We start from the raw sequence: 20664 nt of genomic DNA on the forward strand, positions 1-20664 counted from the left end.
ATCTGGAGTAACTCAGCTGAAGCCAATGTTTATATACTGTTGTGACTGAGATTGGAATCTGCCCCTTAGTGTGTATCTGTTGTGCAGTAGCCAATTCTAAATATACATTCTATAACAATGTTCATCCTTTTTAATTTTTCTCTGTCCTTTAGGAGAATTCATTGTTTGCTAGTATCAGTGGCCTTCAGAACGTCTGCTAGTTCATCTTGGGCTGCTCTTTTTCTCTAGAATGGCAGTTAACTGACTTAATGTGCATTAATATGCCGTGAAATGAGTAATTCCATCATATGCTGTAATATATTTTATTTTCTCCCTGTATCTTTTAAAATGTTTTAATGATTTGTAAAATGCTTATTTGCAAAATGGTTAATTAAATAAAAGTCAATATCTCGCAGCACTGTGTATTCCTCTGAGCCTTTGATTATCAGGATGATTGAGTTATTGACGTGTTTGTTTCCATGAGATTTCTACCATATTTGTATTTCTCCCATCACCACTACCACTCACCCGTTGCATCATAACCATTCCAGAGCAAATTAGTATTTATCTACAGGCCCACATGGGGATTGTTCAGACCTGCCCTTTCCTGTGGGGAATTTAGGGTGGGACTGTGTCTCAGGAAGTATATTCTTCTCGAAGCAGCTTGATACAAAAAGGGTCTGTACAGGCTGCGCCTATCTTTAAGACAGAGCAGCCTATTCATCCCAATGCACAAGTCTGCTTCTCAGACTGGTATGTGTGCCATAATCCTGCCTCCCTTGGGGGGGGGGGTGGAGGAGCAGTCCTTGCATTCCCCTGAGAACAGGAATTGTGATTGTAAATGGTCCCTGTATTGGGTGCTCAAGAGATGGAAAAAGGAGGCTTCTTGCATGTGGGAGACCACCTGCCTGGGTTGTCATCAGGATTTGAACCCAGGATCTTAAGCACAACATCTCTGATCTTCCGCACTGCAAGTAGAGAGTAACTCAATTAGCTGGTAGCAGTAGTAGGCTATTTGTTATCTGCCAGTTGTTACACATCCTCTCCATCCTTTCTCAACCTCTGAAGGACCATGAACAGTTTGGCTATTACTGGTTTACTATGATGAAATACTTCATCAGAGACAAAACTCTGACTGGTCAATGTGCACAGGTTATACCAGAAAACTCATTCCAAGAAGAGGGAGCCTGGCATAGAAGTGACCCCAGGTCCCCTTCCTTGATTTGAGCTCCTCTCCCTAACATTTACCATAGGCTGTCCGCTGCAGGAGATGCATAGAGGCACTCTGGGTTGCAGCATGCAGATCTAGGGAGTAACCCATACGGGTTGCCTGTGCTATTGTGTGTGTAGATTACATAACCTCTGAGATTATTCCTGTTGTCATTGGTAGGGTGATGATGAAAGAGCAGAATACTGGCTGCATTTATGTGCACTTGTTTATTTGGTAAATGATAGAGTACCAGAGCTGGATACTTTAAAATAATTGCACATGGGTGACTATTGTAGATACCCACAAAATACCTCATCCTACCATGTTATGTATAAGGATCAAATTTTCTGCAATTTCAGTCATGGAGCAGGCTGGGAAACTCACCCATAATTATCAAATGCACCCACTCAGGAAAGTGCAATTGCCTTGGCAAGCTCAAATGCCATAACTGTGCACAGGAGTGGCTTCTGTTTCCAGTTCATTGTTGACATAGACAATCCAGGATGTCTGCATGCCTTTACATCACTGAAACACATCTTTTGCCAACTGTCAGCTCTTGAATCCACTGGGTGCTGTGAGACCTCCTAGGTAGCATAGGCCTAGGGATTGCTTCTAAAGACAGTGTGTCTGAGCTACACTGGTGCAACTCAAGAATAAGAGTGAGGCGAATCAGGCCCCAAATTTCCTCCTTTTTAAAATCCCTTTTCCAACACACAGTAGAGGCCCTCTTTTGCCTTTTGCCAATATTTTGCACAGACAAGCTTAGTCATATTTCAAAACAAAGAGGTAAATATCTATTGTGTTTTAGGTGGATTGCTAATGTGTACTTTGTACATCTTGGGGAACTATATATTATTCTGCTAATGCATGTTGACCTTTAATACAGTGTAGCGAGAGATGCCCCAGATTTATTATTATTGCTTTCTTGAGTAGTTTGTATCCTCTTAATATCCTTATTTTACTGCTCTTCTCAATTAATCTCTGACCCATTTCCCTACGGCAAACAATTGAAACATTTCATACTACTTTATGGTATGGTTTATATTCTTGCAAAATACTGGAGTCAACTAATGGGGACGCATTTGTAGACAACGTTATATAAACAAATGGAAGCTTTTTCTTACCAGACTTTTCAGTAGTGCCCATTTGATAAATAATATATTTCTGCAGTCTTGAGAATTTATGGGCAGGTTCCATTTAGGAGTGGCAGAGAGTAAGTACCTCTTAGGATCAGGGCAAGTCTATTTCTGATGAGTGGAGCAAAAAGTTAATACGCTTGGTTCACCTAGCTGATAACACTGTCTGTAGGAATCATAAAAGAATTTTATACTAACCAGAGGTTACACTACATTGAGCACTAAAATGATATTGTAATTGTTATGTATGCTGCCTACACCCATTTCAAAACGCCTTTCCTCTTCTTAAATAAAACTAAGATTTTGGCAACTGATGGGACTTCATGTATGTTTTGAAATAAGAAGTAATGTCCATGATGATGTATTGTATGAATAGAATACCAGCATTCGTAGATAAGTAAGAACATTTTGGCAGGGCCAGGGCTGTCCCTCCTGGAATGTCTGTAATTTGCCCCAGAGCCCTGTAGGTGCTACCATAACAAATAATGAAAAATAATTTAGGAAACGTAGAATGTTTCTGTACATTCTGATGTTTTTTAAATTATCAAAATTACATAAGAGTTAGATTTTGCTCCTGATGGCATGTACCAAGTTAATGTTTAATTTACTGAGGTGCTGAGTGCTATTTATCTATTTACATGGCTCTCATGCCCATAGTATCTGAGTACTGTGAAAATCAACTGGGAGGGCACCTGTGAGGAGTGACTCATCACTCTCTCAGGGTTGGGCCCTTAGGTAGTATTAGCTAGTGCAACTTGACCCTAAAGCCTGGAAAAGAACCATTTACTTGAGTGGGAATTACATGTGCAAGAAACTGGGGACCCAGGTCAACTCTGGGTGAAGAGAAGAGGAATCAGCGAGGCTGCTGGCATGTAAAATTAAAAAGGTGGTAGAGGAATTTTTAAATTGAGATCTGGAAGAAGACCAACAGGTGCTTAGGGATCCCTTAGGGATAAATTTATTAAAAGTGGAACTCTATGTCCTAGTACAGAGAACAGAAAAGAAGTTGGTAAAATACAGGTAGGAGCTAGTGAGAACCAGTCAAATGAAACAGAGTTAAATATAACGCATGAAGGCAAACAATTGAATGTCGACAAAATATACAGAGGTGGTTTTGGAAAAAATTAATAAATTATATAGTAGTAAGTCACCAAAACCAGATGTTATTCACACAAGAGTTCTGAAGGAACTCAAATATGAAATTGCAGAACTATTAACTATACTATGTAAGCAGTAGGTTACCTACTGCTTAATTTGGCCTCTGTACCAGATGACTAGCTAATGTAGTGCTGATTTATTTATTTATTTAAAAAAGGCTCCAGAGACAATCCTTTCAATTATAGGCCAGTAAGCGTAATTTCGGTACCAGGCAAACTGGTTGAAACTATAGAAAAGAACAGGATTATCAGACACTTAGATGAGCATATGTTGGGGAAGAGTCAACACAGCTTTTGTAAAGGGAAATCATGCCTCACCAATCTATTAGAATTCATTGAGGGTGTTAACAAACATATGAACAAGGTTAACCAATTGATATACTGTACTTGCATTTTCAGAAAGCCTTTGATAAGGTCCATCACCAGAGTCTCTTAAGCAAAGTAAGCAGTCACGGGACTAGAGGGTGGGTCCTCTTGTGGATCAGTAAGTGTTTAAAAGACAGGAAACAAAGGATAGGACTAAATGGTCAGTTTTCACAGTGGAGAGAGGTAAATAGCAGTGTCTCCCAAGGATCTGTACTGGGACCAGTGCTGTTCAACATATTCTTCAATGATCTGGAAAAAGGGCTAAAGAATGAGGTGGCAAAGTTTGCAAATGTTACAAAATTATTAAAGTACAAAATTATTCAGTTGTCCAAAACTGGCTGTGAAGAGTTATAGAAGGATCTCAAAAAATGTGGTGACTAGGCAACAAAATAGCAGATGAAATTCAATGTTGATAAATGCAAAGTAATGTATATGGGAAAAATAATTCCAACTACATATATATAATGATGGGTTCTTTGAGTGATTGCACATGTACATTCCACTCTTATTGTCTGCGTGCCCAGAGCGCAGCTGTCAGGAACTTTTTCCATCAGTGATACTGGTCAGGCGGCTTGAGCCCTCTCTGCTGCCATATACCACTGAATGGAAGCAGAGCCTCCCAGCCCCCAGCCCCTCAGTTTCTTCTTACTGCCCACAGTAATTGTTGGAACCCCTGTCAATTGCTAGAGCAGTTTTCTCCCAGCCTTTCTGTACATAGTCTAGTTCTAGTTAGTAAGTTTCAGTGGTTTTAAAAAAAAAAATTGCTTTTTTTGTTTTTCGCTGTTTGAGGGTTTTGTTGCCAATACTGAGGCATGCTTCAGTACCAGGCTTCAAACCATGTGCTTCCTGCCCAAAACCTCAAGTTTTTGGGCAAGGCACACATGAAGGACTGGAGCCAGATTTGTTGAGACTTCAAATTTAGGGTGAAAAAAGATAGGGACGCGAGGCTGAAGTTCCTGCTAATGGAGGCAGTGCTAAGACCACCCTCGGAGCCATCCTGGTTTGAGTCAGTGCTGAGTGCTGCAGCTTCAGTCCAAAGTGTGCCTTCAAGACTATTGGAGTCCCAGCATTGGTCACCCTTACCTATTCCTAGGGAGAAGCATAAGCCTTCCACAAAGGCACCAGCCAGAGGAAGATTCCACCCCTCAAGCCTGTAAAGCAGGTGGAAGGGGAGTCAAGTAGAGTGCAATCAAGATCGAGGCACTCCTCCAAATTGGGGCCTAAGAAGCACTTAATTTATAATGAAAGAGGTGTCAAGGCTCAAGCAATCTTTCTATACTTATAACTGATGCAGCAAGCCCAGAGGTGCTGGGGCTACGAACTGCCAAACCTAGAGGTGCTGGGGCTCCGGCCTGCCAAGCCCTGGCACTGGGCCTAAGACAGCACTGTTGGCTGCAGTGTTGGAATGGAAATCTTCGAGTCTGGTGCCAGAAACGGCACCAACAACTTCAGCCATATCACATCGATCTGATAAGATCTTGGTGCTGACTATACTTCAGCATTTGCGGTGGCAAGTAATTTACTCTGCATTTTGGTATAGGAATTTGCTCCCTCAATAAAGTCAGTATCGTTAGACCACTCAGCACCAACATCTGTGATGCAGGACCTGGTCCTGCACCGGCTGCCTACTTCCTGGACAGTCTACCCACTCATCAGTACAGTCTAAGCAGGAGTCAGCACTGATGGTGTCTTTCCAGCCAGTGCCTGGTTCTCAGCACTGGTCCCTGGCACCAACCAGGACAATCCCCTTGTGGTCAGTGGAAGGAGAGTTGCCTTCTTTGGACATTGAGGTGGGCTCAAGTATCTCTCCACCTCAGAGCAGGACCCACCACCCTCTGCCTGGATTCTTCCTCTCTGGGTACTTTTGCGACCCCACAATGTGAGCTTTTATGGCAATGTGGCCAGGAGGTCACTGGTGTCCAGCCCCTGGCCCTTTTGGAACTCCTAGGGTTTTCACCCAGCTTCTAGATCCTCATCATTCCTACTCAGTGCCTTTGTCTAGATGGGATGAATCCTTGCACCATGCCACCCTGACTCCAGTGGCTGGTACTTGGTCCAGTGCTGAGCCTCAGAAAGAGGCTCTTGAGGAAGAGGTGAACCACATCTAGTCAGCTTTATCCTTGTCCTCACCAGATGAGGCAGTTTCCTCGAACACAACATCATCCCCTCCCGATGATTACAAGGCATACCAGGGATTCTTAAAGAGGGTGTCTTTGGACTTGGACATTCAGATCAAGGAAATCAGAGAGTCTGCTCTTCACCTGATTGATATATTATCTACAGCAGGTCCATTTAGAGTGGCAGTGCCAATCAATGAAGCAGTATTGGGGCCGGTAAAGACACTATGACATACCACATCTTCCTTGCATGCCACCTCAAAGCAGGTAGAATGCAAGTATTATGTTCCTTCCCAAGAGTTTGACATTCTATACTCCCATCTTCCTCTGGGGTCGCTAATGGTTGCAGCAGCTAATGAAAGGGAACCCCAGGGGCATCAAGCTGCAACCCTCAAATCAAGAGGCAAACAAAAAAGATTTATTTGGTAGGAAAGTTTTTTTTAACTGGGGGGTTGCAGCTTAGAATTGCCAACCAACAGGCTGTGCTGGGAAATTTTGATTTGAAATTGTGAGTCTCTTTGGAGAAATTCAAACATCTGTTGCCTGAGGATGCTAGGCAGGAGTTCTCTTTGCTGGTGAATGAGTGCAGATGGGTGATGTGGACTTCTCTGCAAGCTGGGCTGGATGCTGCAGACTTGACTGCTAGGACCATGGCTTCTGCGGTCTCTGTGCAGAGCTCCTCATGGCTGCAGTCTTTCAGCCTACCCTGTGAAGTCCAGCATACTATTTAGGACTTATCTTTTGAAAGTCCTTCCCTGCTGTCAGAGCAGACAGACAGCAACTCTATGGCAGGGGTCAGCAACCTTTCAGAAGTGGTGTGCCAAGTCTTCATTTATTCACTCTAATTTAAGGTTTTGCGTGCCAGTAATACATTTTAACATTTTTAAAAGGTCTCTTTCTATAAGTCTATAATATATAACTAAACTATTGTTGTATGTAAAGTAAATAAGGTTTTTAAAATGTTTAAGAAGCTTCATGTAAAATTAAATTAAAATGAAGAGCACCCCGGACCAGTGCCAAGGACCTGGGTAGTGTGAGTGCTGCTGAAATCAGCTCGCGTGCCAACTTTGTCACGTGTGCTATAGGTTACTTACCCCTGCTCTGTGGCCTTAAGGGTGACAGAAATCCTTGGATTTGTACTCGTCTGCCCAGTTAGAAAACACTATCAGCAGATGCACTGTTATCCCGCTCGCCTCCTCATCAGGACCTGTCAATAAAGTAGAGAGGGGTTATAGTCAGAGGCCTGCCCCTTCTTCTGTTTCGACTCCAGCTCCGGGCCCTTCTAGACACCCAGGAACTGCTAAGCAATCATTTTGATGGGTCAGTCAAGGATGTCCTGCCAGTCTCTATGTTTCCAGACCCTATGTCCCCCATATTTGTAAACCATCTTTTCCACTTCCTCAGTGCTTGGTCCCAAATTACTCCAGACCAATGGGTTTTGAGTACTGCAGTTATACCCTCCAATTTGTTTCTATCCCTCCTTCCCACATGCCTTCCCTGTCCTCACTCACAAGGAGCTCCTCTTCCAGAAGGTACTATCTCTCTTTCAGGTGAGTACCATAGAGGAGGTTCCACAGTGTCACAGAGGGACAAGATTCTGTTCTTGCTATTTCCTAATCCTGAAAGTGAAGGGGGCTCTCAGACCTATTTTAGATCTGATCAACTAAACAGATTCTTAAAAAAAGTCATGCTTTGCATGGTCATTCTAGCTTCTATTGTTCCCTCCCTGAGCCCTGGAAACTGGTATGCCATCCTTGACCTAAAAGATGTCTACTTCCATATGGCAATCAATCAAGCTCACAGGAAATAACTCAGATTTCTGCTTAATCAAAATTGTTACCAGTTTACTGTACTACCATTTGGCATGGCTGCTGCGTCCAAGTTTTTTTAATGAAAGTTGTGGAGCTTATCCCTACCTGGATGACTGGCTTGTGAGGGGCCAATCCAGGGAGCAGGTGCAGTTCAGTGTGTCTCTGATCCATCAACCTTCAGTGCTCTGGGACTGCTAGTCAACACAGAGAAATCTTTCCTTTTCCAGGTCCAGAGGCTAGAGCTAATGAGTCCAGTACTGCCCCTAATTCAAGTCAAAGTTTTTCTTCCAGGCTCGAGGTTTCAGAAAATTTGATTAATTGTTGTTATAGATCTCAAAGTTCACCTGGTCACAAGAGCGCAAAACTGTTTGAGGTTCCTGGGGCATATGGCCTCGTGCACATATGTGGTCCAAGATGCCAGACTGTGCCTCAAAATTCTACAGGGTTGGCTAGCTTCAGTTTACTCACCAAGCCATCACCCTCTAGATATGGTGGTGAGGGTACCCTCCCCTTCCTAGATTGGTGGACAAGTCTGACTAATATATGTCTGGGCATTCCCTTTGCCAGCCTGCAACTGATGCTCAAGTTAGTGATGGACGCTTCTGCCTTTGGCTGAGGGGGTCCCTATCTGGGTTCTCTACAGACTCAGGGATTGTGGTCTACAGAGGACTTAGCTTTACACATTAGCATCAGTGAGCTGAAGGCAATCGGATTGGCATGCCAGGTTTTTCTGCCACAGAAGGGGGAAAAAAGGAAAAGCCTGTTAATCTTCACAGACAGCACAGTGGCAATGCTATATCTCAACAGGCAGGGAGGAACTTGTTCTTCTCAGCTCTGGCAAGAGGCAACTCTTTGGGAGTTTTGCATTGCCAGCTCAATAGAGCTAGAAGCTTCTTGTCTACTGGGTGTCCAAAGCAAACTGTTTGAGTCACCTCAACTGGTCTCTTTCTCAGGATGTGGCCAGAATCAATTTCCATTGGTGGAGGGTCTTCCTAAGTAGACCTATTTGCAAAAAGATCCACAGAAAGTGTCAGCAGTTCTTTTACCTGTGAAGTCGCAGCCTTGGTTCTCTTACAGACATGTTCTTATTACCATAGGCCTAGTCAAAGTGTATCCTCAGGTGCACAACCCTGTTTCCCCATGAGACCTAAACTTAGTGTTGTCAAGGCCAGATTTCTGCTTAATCAAAATTGTTACCAGTTTACTGTACTGGTCTCCCATTTGAACTTTTGGCTACTTACTACTCTCTGCTACATCTATCAACGGAGGTAGCATTTGGTTGCCATCACCTCTGCTATAAGGATAGGAGAGCTGCTTGTGTTAATAACTGGCCCTCCCTATACTTTCCTCAAGGACAAGGTTTACCTGTGCCCTCATCTGAGGTTTGGGCAGTGGTGTCCTCATTGGATGTCAACCAGTCTGTTTACTTTTTGGCATTCTTCAGGAAACCATACTTGACTAGGGAAGGAAAATATTTGCACACTCTGGATATCAGAAGAGCTCTGGTGTTCTACCTGGACAGAGCCAAGCAGTTCCGTAAGTCCTCTCAACTGTTAATTGTGGTTGCAGACAGAATAAAAGGGCACTCTCCTCTGAGAATTTCTTCTTGGCTAGCCTCATGTATATGCATATGCTATGACCTGTCTAACATCACCCCGTCGAGCAGAGTCACAGCTCATTTCATGAGATCACATTTGGCCTCTGCAGCTTTTCTGGCATGTGTTCTAATTCTGGACATTTGTAGAGAGGCAACTTAGTCCTCAGTTCACACATTTGCGTCTCACTATGCCTTCACTCAGGACGTGAGACATGATGCTACAGTTGGAGTGTTCCTCCTGTCTTCATTCAGATAGATTCCAATCCCGCCTCCCGTTTCACAGCTTGTGAGTCACCAAGAGAGGAATGCATGTGTGCAAACACTTGAAGAAGAAAAAACTGTTACTAATCTATTCCGTAACTGTTCTTTGACATGGGTTGTACATATCCATTCCACGACCTGCCTTCCCACCCCTCTGCATAGAAGTCCTTGCAAGAAGGAACTGAGGGGACCAGGGAGTAGCTCTGCCCTTGATACCTGTATGCAGTGGCACATAGAAGCAGAGGGAACTTGAGCAGCCCAATAGGTACTGTTGAAGGAAAAAAGTTCCCAACTGCCATGCACTTGGTGTACAGACACGAAGAGTTGAATGGCCATGTGCAACACATCTCGAAGAACAACAGTAACAGAACAGGTTAGTAATGATTTTTTCTAAATTAAGTGTTAGTGCTCAAGACTCATTGTGGATAGTTCTCTGAAAACTTCAGCTCAGTGCATAGCAGCGGTCCAAAAGGCTAACAGAATTTTAGGAACTGTTAGGAAAGGGATTGAAAATAAGACAGAAAATATTACAATGCCACTATATAAATCCATAGCGTACCCACACCTTGAATGCTGTGTCCAGTTTTGGTCGCTGCATCTCAAAAAGGTTATAGTGGAACTAGAAAAGTTTCAGAGAAGGGCAACCAGATGATCAAGGGCATGTAACAGCTTCCATGTGAGGAAAGACTAAAATGACAAGGACTGTTCATCTTAGAAAAGAGATGATAGGGGGCTACTATAGAGGTCTATAAAAACATGAATGGGGTGGCAAAAGTGAATAAAGAAATGTTATTTACCGTTTCCAACAATACCAAAACCAGGGGTCACCTAATAAAATTAATAGGCAACAGGTTTGATAAAAAAAAAAGTACTGTTTCACTGTTTCAATGCAAAATTAACCTATGAACCCATTGCTGTGGGATGTTGTGATGGCCAAAAGTATAACTGGGTTCAAAAAAGAACTAGATAAGTTCATGGAGGATAGGTCTGTGATATTGCACTCCATAATGCTTTATAGAAATATGCTTATGAGTGTAAATATGACATAACTAGAATATGTTTTATGTTAGTTATGCCATGGAACATATCTTTGCAAAGGTTATGATCTATTGAATATATTCATCTTATTTGTATGCATGGATGATTTTCATATCTCAAGTTATGAGCATTGTCTCTATGCTTGTATTTAAAGTGTTTGCTTTAGGAAGCACATAAAACAGATTTGATCAACATAGTGTGAAGAGATTATTCAAGTAATTGGGAGAACTTAAATAACAGTGGACTTTTGGAGACACCAATCCACATCTGAGCTTTCCTGGGAACATTCAAACTAACATGTAAACAATGGTGTCGGCCTGCAAAAAGCTGAATCATTCATAGACATGTGACTTGCCCAGGTGGCTAGAGATGTTGCAAAAGAGAGAGGCTATAAAAGCCCCTGAAAGCCCCTCCATTTTGTCTTCAGCTGGCTCAAAAGATAGCTTCTCCACCCCAAAGAGATGCCTGAAAGAAACTGGTACAAAGGACAATAACTACAGGGGTGTGAGTGATTGCTGGACCCAGACTAGGAAGAAGTCTAATCTGTCAAAGAAGCTTATTGGAACATTTCTGAGGGTGAGATTTACCTGCATTTAGTTTCCTATTGTATTAGGCTTAGACTTGCATGGTTTTGTTTTATTTTGTTATTACCTGGAAGCACTTAAATCCTACTTTTTATATTTAATAAAATCACTTTTTGCTTATTAGTTAACTCAGAGCAAGCGTTAATACCTCGGGGAGGAAACAGCTGTGCATATTCTCTATCAGTGTTATAGAGGGTGAACAATTTATGAGTTTGCCCTGTATAAGCCTTATACAGAGTAAAACTGATTTATTTGGGGTTTGGACCCCATTGGGAAATGGGTATCTGGGTGTTGGAGAAAAGAGCACTTCTTAAGCTGTTTTCAATTAAGCCTGCAGCATTTGGGGGACGTGGATCAGACCTGGGTGTGTGTTTGTAGCAGGCTAGCATGTCTGGCACAGCCAGGCTGGGTATTGAAGTCCCAAGCTGCCAGGGAAAATGGACTCAGAGGTAGTCTGAGCAGATTGGGTGGCAGTCCCAAGGGGGAGTTTCTGTGACCCAACCCCTCACAAGGTCTACCAATGGCTATTAGCCAAGATGGTCAGTTATGCAACCCCATGCTCAGGGCGACTCTAATGTAGTGGTTATCACGTTCACCTCACACATGAAACATCCCTGGTTTGAAACTGAGTGGAAACAGGCTACTGTTCCTTGGGGGGGAGGGATAGCTCAGTGGTTTGAGCATTGGCCTGCTAAACCCAGGGTTGTGAGCTCAGTCTCTGAGGAGGCCATTTAGGGTTTTGAGGCAAAAATCTGTCTGGGGATTGGTCCTGCTTTGAGCAGGGAGTTGGACTAGATGATCTCCTTGAGGTCCCTTCCAAGCTTGATATTCTGTGATCTCTGACCACTTGGTGGAATGAGGATAATCAATGGGACACAGTAGTACCAGGGTACTAAATATATTGAAAGGACAGAACAGGTCATGCTGGTGGGGGAGTGGTACTATATTTGAAAGAAAGCATAGAATCAAATGAAGTAAAAATCTTAAATGAACCAAACTTGTCCCATAGAATCTCTATGGATAGTAATTCCATGCAAGAATTTACTACCAATCATCTTATCAGAATGGTGATAGTGACTGCAAAATGCTCAGGGAGATTAGAGAGTTTATAAAAATACAAAACTCAGTAATAAGGGGGGATTTCAACTATCCCTGTATTGACTAGGTACATGTCACCTCAGGACAAAATGCAGACATAAAGTTTCTTGACACCGTACATGACTGCTTCTTGGAGCAATCCTGGAACCCACAAGAGGAGAGAGAATTCTTGATTTAGTCCTAAGTGGAGCACAGGATTGGTCCAAGAGGTGAATATAGAGAAACTATTTGGTAATAGTGATCACAATATAATGAAATGTAACATCCATGTGGCGGGGAAAACACCAGAGCCCAACACTGTAGCATTTAATTTCAGAAAGGGGGATTACACAAAAATGAGGAGGTTAGTTACATAGAAATTAAAATGTACAGTGCCAAAAGTGAAATCCCTGCAAGCTGCCTGGAAACTTTTTAACGACACCATAATGCAGATTCAACTTAAATGTATACCCTAAATTGAAAAACAGAGAGAACCAGAAAAGTGCCACTGTGGCTAAATGACAAAGTAAAAGAAGCAGTGAGAGGCAAAAAAAGGCATCCTTTAAAATGTAGAAGTTAAATCCTAGTGGGGAAATAGAAAGGAGCATAAACTCTGGCAAGCAGAGTGTAAAACCAGCTCCAAGATCAGGAGGAGAGCGGGAGTCACAGACTAAACCAGAGCAGGGAGGAGGCAGGCTAGAGCTGGAACAAGGACTGAAACCAGGAGTAAGGCAAGGGCAGCTGGGGACATGGCCCATGTTGAGCAGCTGCTGTGATGCTGCTGCAGCAGCAAGGCTCAAGTAGCAGGCGATAGGGTCTTCTGCCCAGCGAGGAAGCCTGACCATTTGGAGGAAGCTCATGGGGCCCAGATGAGTTTGCCTAGTGACCTGGCTGGGAGCAGCTGTGCTCCTGACAATCACTGCCTTACCTCACAGGGGTGTTGTGAAGATGGAAGTGTTAAGGATTGTGAGGCGCTCAGACACTGAGATGATGAAGACTGTATGAGCACCTAAGACAGATAGATAGGAGTAATATTGGGTCCTAAAGGCTCATGCCGTATAGTGTTAAATAGCACTTACGCACAGGCTTACCTTAAAGCATGTCTCTAGTCCCACTGGCTTCAGTGAAGGTAAGCATGCGTTTAAGTACTTTGCTGGACGGGGCCCAGAGTGCTCTGTACATTACCGGACTAAGCGCTCAATAAACAAGTTAGCACCAGAGAATAATACATTTGAACATATGGATCTGATTTGGGCCATTTTTTTTGGCACTGGCCCATTGTTTTCTAAATGGTGCTGGCAGTAGTTGGCCTATTTAAAATGCTGACAATTGCTTGCCTGTTGTGTTAAAATTGACTGCTCCCAGTGAATGGTCTAATCAGGACGGCTTTACATCACTCGTGATTTCTATGGCACTCAACAGCATGTGGGACAGAGCATAGCACTGTTTGATTCCACCCCACTTTCCGGTTCCGTGTTCTTGAAAAGCTATTAATATTTATCACATAAATGAAAAATCTACAGTACTGTGCTGCATGTTTAGTAGGAAAACCACAAGCACTAAACACTTTGCCTATAATCTATAAATAAATCAATTCAAAGAAAATGGTTTACAGGAGAAGTTTGGTCATAAATTAGTGTGGAACCATTGGCCTTTTCCTATATCTTGGTATTGCAGATATTTTGAAAGAAGGCTTGTATTTTGTGATGGTTTTTTGCGAACATTGGAAAACTGAACGCGATGTAAACTAAACATCTCCCCCACCCCACTGTATTTAATGAAAAATATTTGCAGACATGACCTTTCACAAATGTTGAGCACTTTCAAAAATATGTAACTTAGAGAATTTTTTGCAGTAATTAAGAATTGAGACAATTGTGGATAGTGTGGTTTGCAACCAGGGGTGTTGGGGCCCCTGGCAGGTTGCGAGCAGGTTTGAGGGGGTCTGCCAAGCAGGGCCAGTATTAGACTTGCTGGACCCAGGGCAGAAAGCCGAAGCCCCACCACATGGGCCTGAAGCCTGAGGGCCTGAGCCTGGCCACCCAGGGCTGAAACTGAAGCCTGAACAACTTGGCTTTGCGGGTCTCCTGTAGTGTGGTATCCTGGGCCATTGCCATGCTTGCTACCTCATAACGGTGGCCTTGACCTTTATACGCAGAAACACAGCTGTTATGGCACAAGTGGGCCATGGAGTTTTTATAGCACACTGGGGGGGGCTTCCGAAAGAGAAATGTTGAGAACCCCTGGTTTACACTATACAGTTACTGGGCCCATTTCTGCGGTTGCTCCGAGTGAAGCAAGTAAAGTCAATGGGAGTTTTGATATTCATCCAGGATTTAGGGTTGCCAGGCATTCCGTTTTCTACAGGAACACCCAGTTGAAAAGGGACCCTGACAGCTCTGGTCAGCACAGCCGACCGGGCCGTTAAAAGTTTGGTTAGTGCAGGCCTGGCAGGCTCCCCACCTGCAGGGGCGGCTCCAGGCACCAGCATGCCAAGCGCATGCCTGGGGCAGCAAGCCACGGGATGTGCTCTGCCAGTCGCTGTGAGGGCGACAGGCAGGTTGCCTTCTGCGGCATGCCTGTGGAGGGTCGGCTGGTCCCGCAGCTTCGGCGGACCTTCTGCGGGCGTGCCACTGAATCCGTGGGATCGGGGACCTCCCGCAGGCAAGCTGCCGAAGGCAGCCTGCCTGCCGTGCTGGGGGCGGCAAAATATCTAGAGCTGCCCCTGCCTACCTGGCTCTGTGTGGTTTCCCTGAAGCAGAGACATGTTGCTTGGCTCCTAGGCAGGGGGATGGCTGGGGGTCTCTGCGCATTGCCCCACCCCGAGTGCTGGCTCTGCGGCTCCCATTGGCGCAGAGCCACCTGGCCGCCCCTGTGCCTAGGAGCCAAGGGACATGTCGCCACTTCTGGGGAGCCACCCAAAGTAAGTGCCACCCGGAGCCCGCACCCCCTCCTGTGCTCCGACTCCCTGCCTCTCCCACACCGAAACTCTCTCCTGCACCCCTGACCACCTGCCCCAGCCCTGACCCCCCTCTTGCAGTCAAACTCCCTCCTGGAGCCCGCACCACGCATCCCCCTCACACCCCAGCCCTCTACCCCAGCCCTGAGTCCCCTTCTGAACCCAAACTCTCTCCTGGAGCCCACACCCTGAACCCTCTCCCACACCTCAAGCCGCTGCCCCATCTCGGAGCTCCCTCCCTCACTTCAAACCCCTCGGCCCAGAGCCCCCTCCTGCACCCCAGACCCCTTATCCCCAGCCCCACTGTAGAGCCCGCACCCCCAGCCAGGGCCCTCACCCCCTCCCACTCCCCAACCATCTGCCCCAGCCTGGTGAAAATGAGCAAGTGAGGGAGCGAGCGACAGAGGGATGTGTGTGGAGTGAGTGGAGGGCAGAGCCTTGGACAAGGGGTGGGGCCAAGGTGTTCGGTTTTGTGCAGTTAGGAAGTTGGCAGCCCTACCAAGATTTCACCCTCCATGTTTATGGCCTGATCTTGTGAGATGCTGAGCACCCTCAACTCCCTTTGAAGTCAGTGAGAGTTGAGGTCACTCAGCACTTTTCAGGATTAGATCATAGGCTTCAGTGGGAGAGGCTGCAGAATCAGCCACAGAAAATGACAAATGGCAAGAAATTGAAGGCCAAATCTGGTTCATGAGCTCCAGTTGTGGATTAGAGGCACGACTGCACTCCTGTATGTCTGGACTCATGCTTCCAATTAAAAGTAGTAGTATTCTATGAATATCATTTGCTTTATTTGAATTTTTTTTATAGTCTGCGGTTTCCGATGGGTCAGATGGATCCATATTATGTGATGAACACAATAAGGAGAATCAGTCTTTTGAAAATCATTCTATAGACACGACGACAAAGGTAAGAGCTGTGGTTATTTTTATTGCGTGATGAAATATATTGATGACCTTTGTATACCGTTTCTTTGGAGATGAATTGTATAAAGTATAAATTTATAGAGGTGAAATGTATAGAGTAAATTGAGTTTTCAGTTCCTGTAATAATCTCTTGCTTTTAATGAATTTAGATTGTTGGGAAGGTTCAGATCAGGTTTATAACAGCCATTTATTGATACGTTGCTAGTTCTATGGATTTAATACCATTCCATACAGGATTTTAGGTCTGTATCTTGGGCATAAATGCCACTGATGTTAGGGAGCAGATGAAGCCTCAGAGCTTTTGTGTTGATCTCGTGATACTTTTATTTTTAAAGTTTAAGCAATGTTCATTGTGCAGGATATTCCTTTTTCCTTAGTTAGATTTATTTAAGGCTTCTCAGTATAAATTGTAACCTAGTTTCTTGGTAGCTAAATAAAAAGTTGGTAAGGCAGAATGTGAATATGTCAGCAGATGAGATGATTTTTGTATTGACAAACTAATGATAGTTCTAGTAGTATAAGTGTACACTGAGTGGTAAATGAAGCAGCATGACTACAAGGTTACAGTCTAGGGATTTTTGTTACAGTATTACTTATAATAGTCACACTGTTTGAAACGATGGAGTTAAGGGTGTTTGCGTGTTTCTATTATAACATTTATGGCATTTTCATATACTCACAACTTGGCTGTAATAGTTCTCTCTAGGCTCAATATTACCGTGGAAGGTTTCAGCGCTGAAGTCATTTGATTTTTTTCCAAGTTAAATAAAAAGATTTGGACTTTAATAGCAGCAAATTGAAAATAGGAAAAGAAAATAGAAGTTAACTGGGTTGGGATAATTAGTTGACCTCTAAAGAGCTTTGTTTCTTTAACACTGAAGACTTGCGGGTTATTTATTACCTCTTGTCTAAGACCTTCTCACTGGCTATGTGTAAACTATATTGGCTTTGTCATTTGTTAACTCCTTAAAATCCATAACTTCAATGATCCAGCATGTCTTTCTGATTTTCTCTTGCCACTGTGTTTCCACTCGATCTGCAGTCCTTACTCATGCCGAGTGATATGTTAGTTCTACTCGGTGTGGTTAAGATTTGCAGAATTGTGTCCTGAGATCTGCTGATTATTAGCCTGGTTCTGGGAGGTTGCTGAGCCCCTTTATTCTCATTGTAGTCAATGGGAAATGAGGGCATTCAGCAACTTGCAGGATCAGGACCTGTATACAGTATACCTGTATACTGTGTCCCCAGTATCAAGCTGAAATAATCATATAGCCCATTGATCTCAGTGTGCATTAAACATGCTCAGCCCCTCATAGAATTTGATCCATTATTTTTATGGCTGAAGTTCCAGGACTGGAAATTACCAGTTACCAATTAAGCAGCAGACATGGCCCAAATAGTTTTCTTGATGTCACAGGGCAGGACATAAGATGTGACGTTCCACATTTACTAATTGGGGAACGCAGCATCAATTGTGCTAACTCTGTGTCCATGGTCAGAAAATGTCATTTCCAGTGTCAACATCCAAAGGAAGAGTGCTCCATCACACGCCTCTTCACTTAAAGTCCCTGGTAAAGTATCATGACCTTCTTGACCCCAGCAAGAGGCTGTCTGCCCTACTCACAAATAAAAATCTGCATAGAAATAACTATTACATTGACCTTGTCTTCACGGCTAAAAAAAAAATGTGTATAACTAACATGCATGAGCTATTGCGGAGGTACAGTGAAGATCAGGCACTTTAGTTTCACCGTGAGGTAAAAAGTTTTATACCGCTATCAGGGGTTGACCTTGGGGAGTTTATCTTGTAAAACTATAGTACCTGGTTTCCACTGTGTTTTTATCTGGTGATAACTGATGCATGTTAGTTACCCTGAGATGAAGATCCCAAGTACACTGAACACACTAGGTCAGAATTCCATCTTCCTGGCCAGCATTCCCAAACAATGAAGTTCCTGAAACTGGGATTTTTCCACCATGGCAGAAGTTTTATTTTAATTTCTGACATTTGCTAGTTGTGTCACTTTATGTGAAAGAGGCATTTTGTCTAATCCCTTTTTTAAGTGACTGTGCTTTAATGTCAATAGTGCACTGCTATGACAGTGACATGCAGCTACACCGCTACCCTGATATAACGCTGTCCTCAGGAACCAAAAAATCTTACTGCGTTATAGGTGAAACCGCGTTATATCGAACTTGCTTTGATCTGCCCAAGTGCGCAGGCCTGCCCCCTGTAGCGCTGCTTTACCGCATTAGATCTGAATTCGTGTTATATCGGGTCATGTTTTATCGGGGTAGAGGTGTATATAGGGCTGGCTATGTATTTAAACATACGTATAGCGCTTTTCAGATGCTGATAATTGATTGGATGTTAATTTCACTAGTCAGAGTGGCTGGGAATTAAAATGAAATCTTGATAGCACTGTGTAACTTGAAAGCTGAGAGCCACTTTAGGAAGCATTACCCTTGTGCTTTTTACTGCTGGGCGTGCCACCCACATAACCTAGTGTTGCATATTTAACTGAAGCACTTCTGTTTCATTCTGAATAAGAGATTTGTGGGTGTTGAGATAAAACAGTTATGTCATTGTATGAAAAATAATAAAGTAAAACATTAAACAGAAGTTGTGAATTATAAAGGCATGGTGCTTTTTAGAGGCTTGATTATCTATGATCCTGGAAGGGCTATTGGGATAGCACAAAGAGCCTTCCTCATCCTGTGCTTCACACCAAAGGCTAGGAGTGTACCTCACTGTCTCCCCTATAGGCCTGAAAAACTGGCTGGGTATGCAGGGAGAAGCAACCAAATGCCACAATCGTGCCCTAAATTTATTGTCCTCAAAAGTGTATGTTGTCCATTAGAAAATGGATATTTGACTTGCTTCATATGTGGGTGCTTGGGCTGTGAGGTACTTGGATAGACTAGTGCAAAATGGAAGCCCCAGTGGGCATTCCAAGTAACTGACTGTATGTGGGGATCTTCAGAGGGGTTGGAAGGGAAGAAGTCCTCCCCAATAGGTCGTGGAGTAGAAGAGGAGCCACACTGCAGCTCCAGAGCTACAGTAAACCTTGCAGATCCTGCCCCTCCATGCTGAGGTGCACAGTTCTGTACAATTGTGCTTACCTGTGAGCTGTGGTGCAATGAGACCACCAGGCCCTGAAGGGGTTAATGTGGACCTTAGAAGTCAATTACGTCACTGGCTAGAGAGCGAGGCTTAACTGAACACGAAGCCCAGTTGGGCAGGAGCAGGCTGGTTATTCTGAAGAGAGTTTGTAGCAGAAAGGGGCTTCAGGGAGAGAATCTGCAGTCACTTTCTGGGGGGATAGAAGAGGTAACAAGGAGTCTGAGCGAGCAGACTTGGGCCAGGTACAGGGTCGTTGGCCTGGAAACTTGAGGTTAGGGTAGGTCTGGATTCTCCTACTGTTCACTGGGGAAGGTGGGATGAAACTCTCTGAGGTAACGGATGAAAGGACAATGGAGCCCAGAGACAGATGAAGACCTGCTCTAAGGTCATTGCACTATAGTTTGGTTGGATTATCTTTTACCCCAGAAGAGGTGGAATAAAGTCTGATCTGGCTGAAGGGCCAAGGTGCAGGAAGAGAGACCGCTGCAGCAATGGGGTCACCGTTGTCAGGGATCACTATATGGGGAGACAGTTGCTACGTGATATCTGGCCACAGGGAGGTGCTCCTGTGGTGAGTGATCCCCTTTACAGGTGCGCAGTGGAAAATATTACCCTTGCTGTAAAACCACAGGAGACCTACTACTGTCAGGGACTGCTGCAGCCATAAGGAGCAGAACTGCATTTGCGTTGACCTTCACTTTTACTTTTTGACCCAAAGTCTCATGAGCTATTGATTTAATTTTTCTCTGTTTTACATTTTGTTCTGGGCTTAGCCTTTAAGAACATAAGAATGGCCATACCAGGTCAGACCAAAGGTCCATCTAGCCCAGTATCTGTCTACCGACAGTGGCCAATGCCAGGTGCCCCAGAGGGAGTGAACCTAACAGACAATGATCAAGTGATCCACTCTGTCTTCTTCTCTCCATATCTGGCAGTCAGAGGTTTAGGGTTGCATTAGATATGGGGTTGCAGACCCTGATCACTTTAGCTAATAGCCATTGATGGACCTATCCCTTAGGAACTTATACAGTTCTTTTAAAAAACCACTTATACTTTTGGCCATCACAACATCCCATGGCAATGAATTCCACACCTTAGTTGTGTGTTGTATGAAAATGTACTTCCTATTTTTTATAGTGTCCCTACTGCCTATTAATTTCATTGGGTGCCCCTGGTTTTTGGGTTGTATGAAAAGTAAATAGCACTTCTCTAGCCCCTTTTTCAACACCATTCATGATTTTGTAGACCTCTATTATATCTTCCTATGCTGAGGTGGCACTCACTTCTCGTGAGTGCCCCCTGTCCAAGGGCATGTGCCTGCA

The 20664-nt window shown here is 44.0% G+C and overlaps 1 protein-coding gene across 6 annotated transcripts in view; it reads left to right on the forward strand.

Moving 5' to 3' along the window:
* DLG2 (discs large MAGUK scaffold protein 2) overlaps positions 1–20664 on the forward strand; it is a 1558615-nt gene that overhangs the window by 234119 nt on the left and 1303832 nt on the right. For all 6 annotated transcript variants that reach the window (XM_075061772.1, XM_075061757.1, XM_075061758.1 and 3 more), the window contains exon 4: positions 16103–16201. In XM_075061772.1, the coding sequence (XP_074917873.1) occupies positions 16103–16201 (99 nt within the window). The remainder of the gene's footprint in view (positions 1–16102; positions 16202–20664) is intronic.

The sequence above is a fragment of the Chelonoidis abingdonii genome, chromosome 1 (assembly GCF_003597395.2).
Source record: "Chelonoidis abingdonii isolate Lonesome George chromosome 1, CheloAbing_2.0, whole genome shotgun sequence".
NCBI lineage: Eukaryota > Metazoa > Chordata > Testudines > Testudinidae > Chelonoidis > Chelonoidis abingdonii.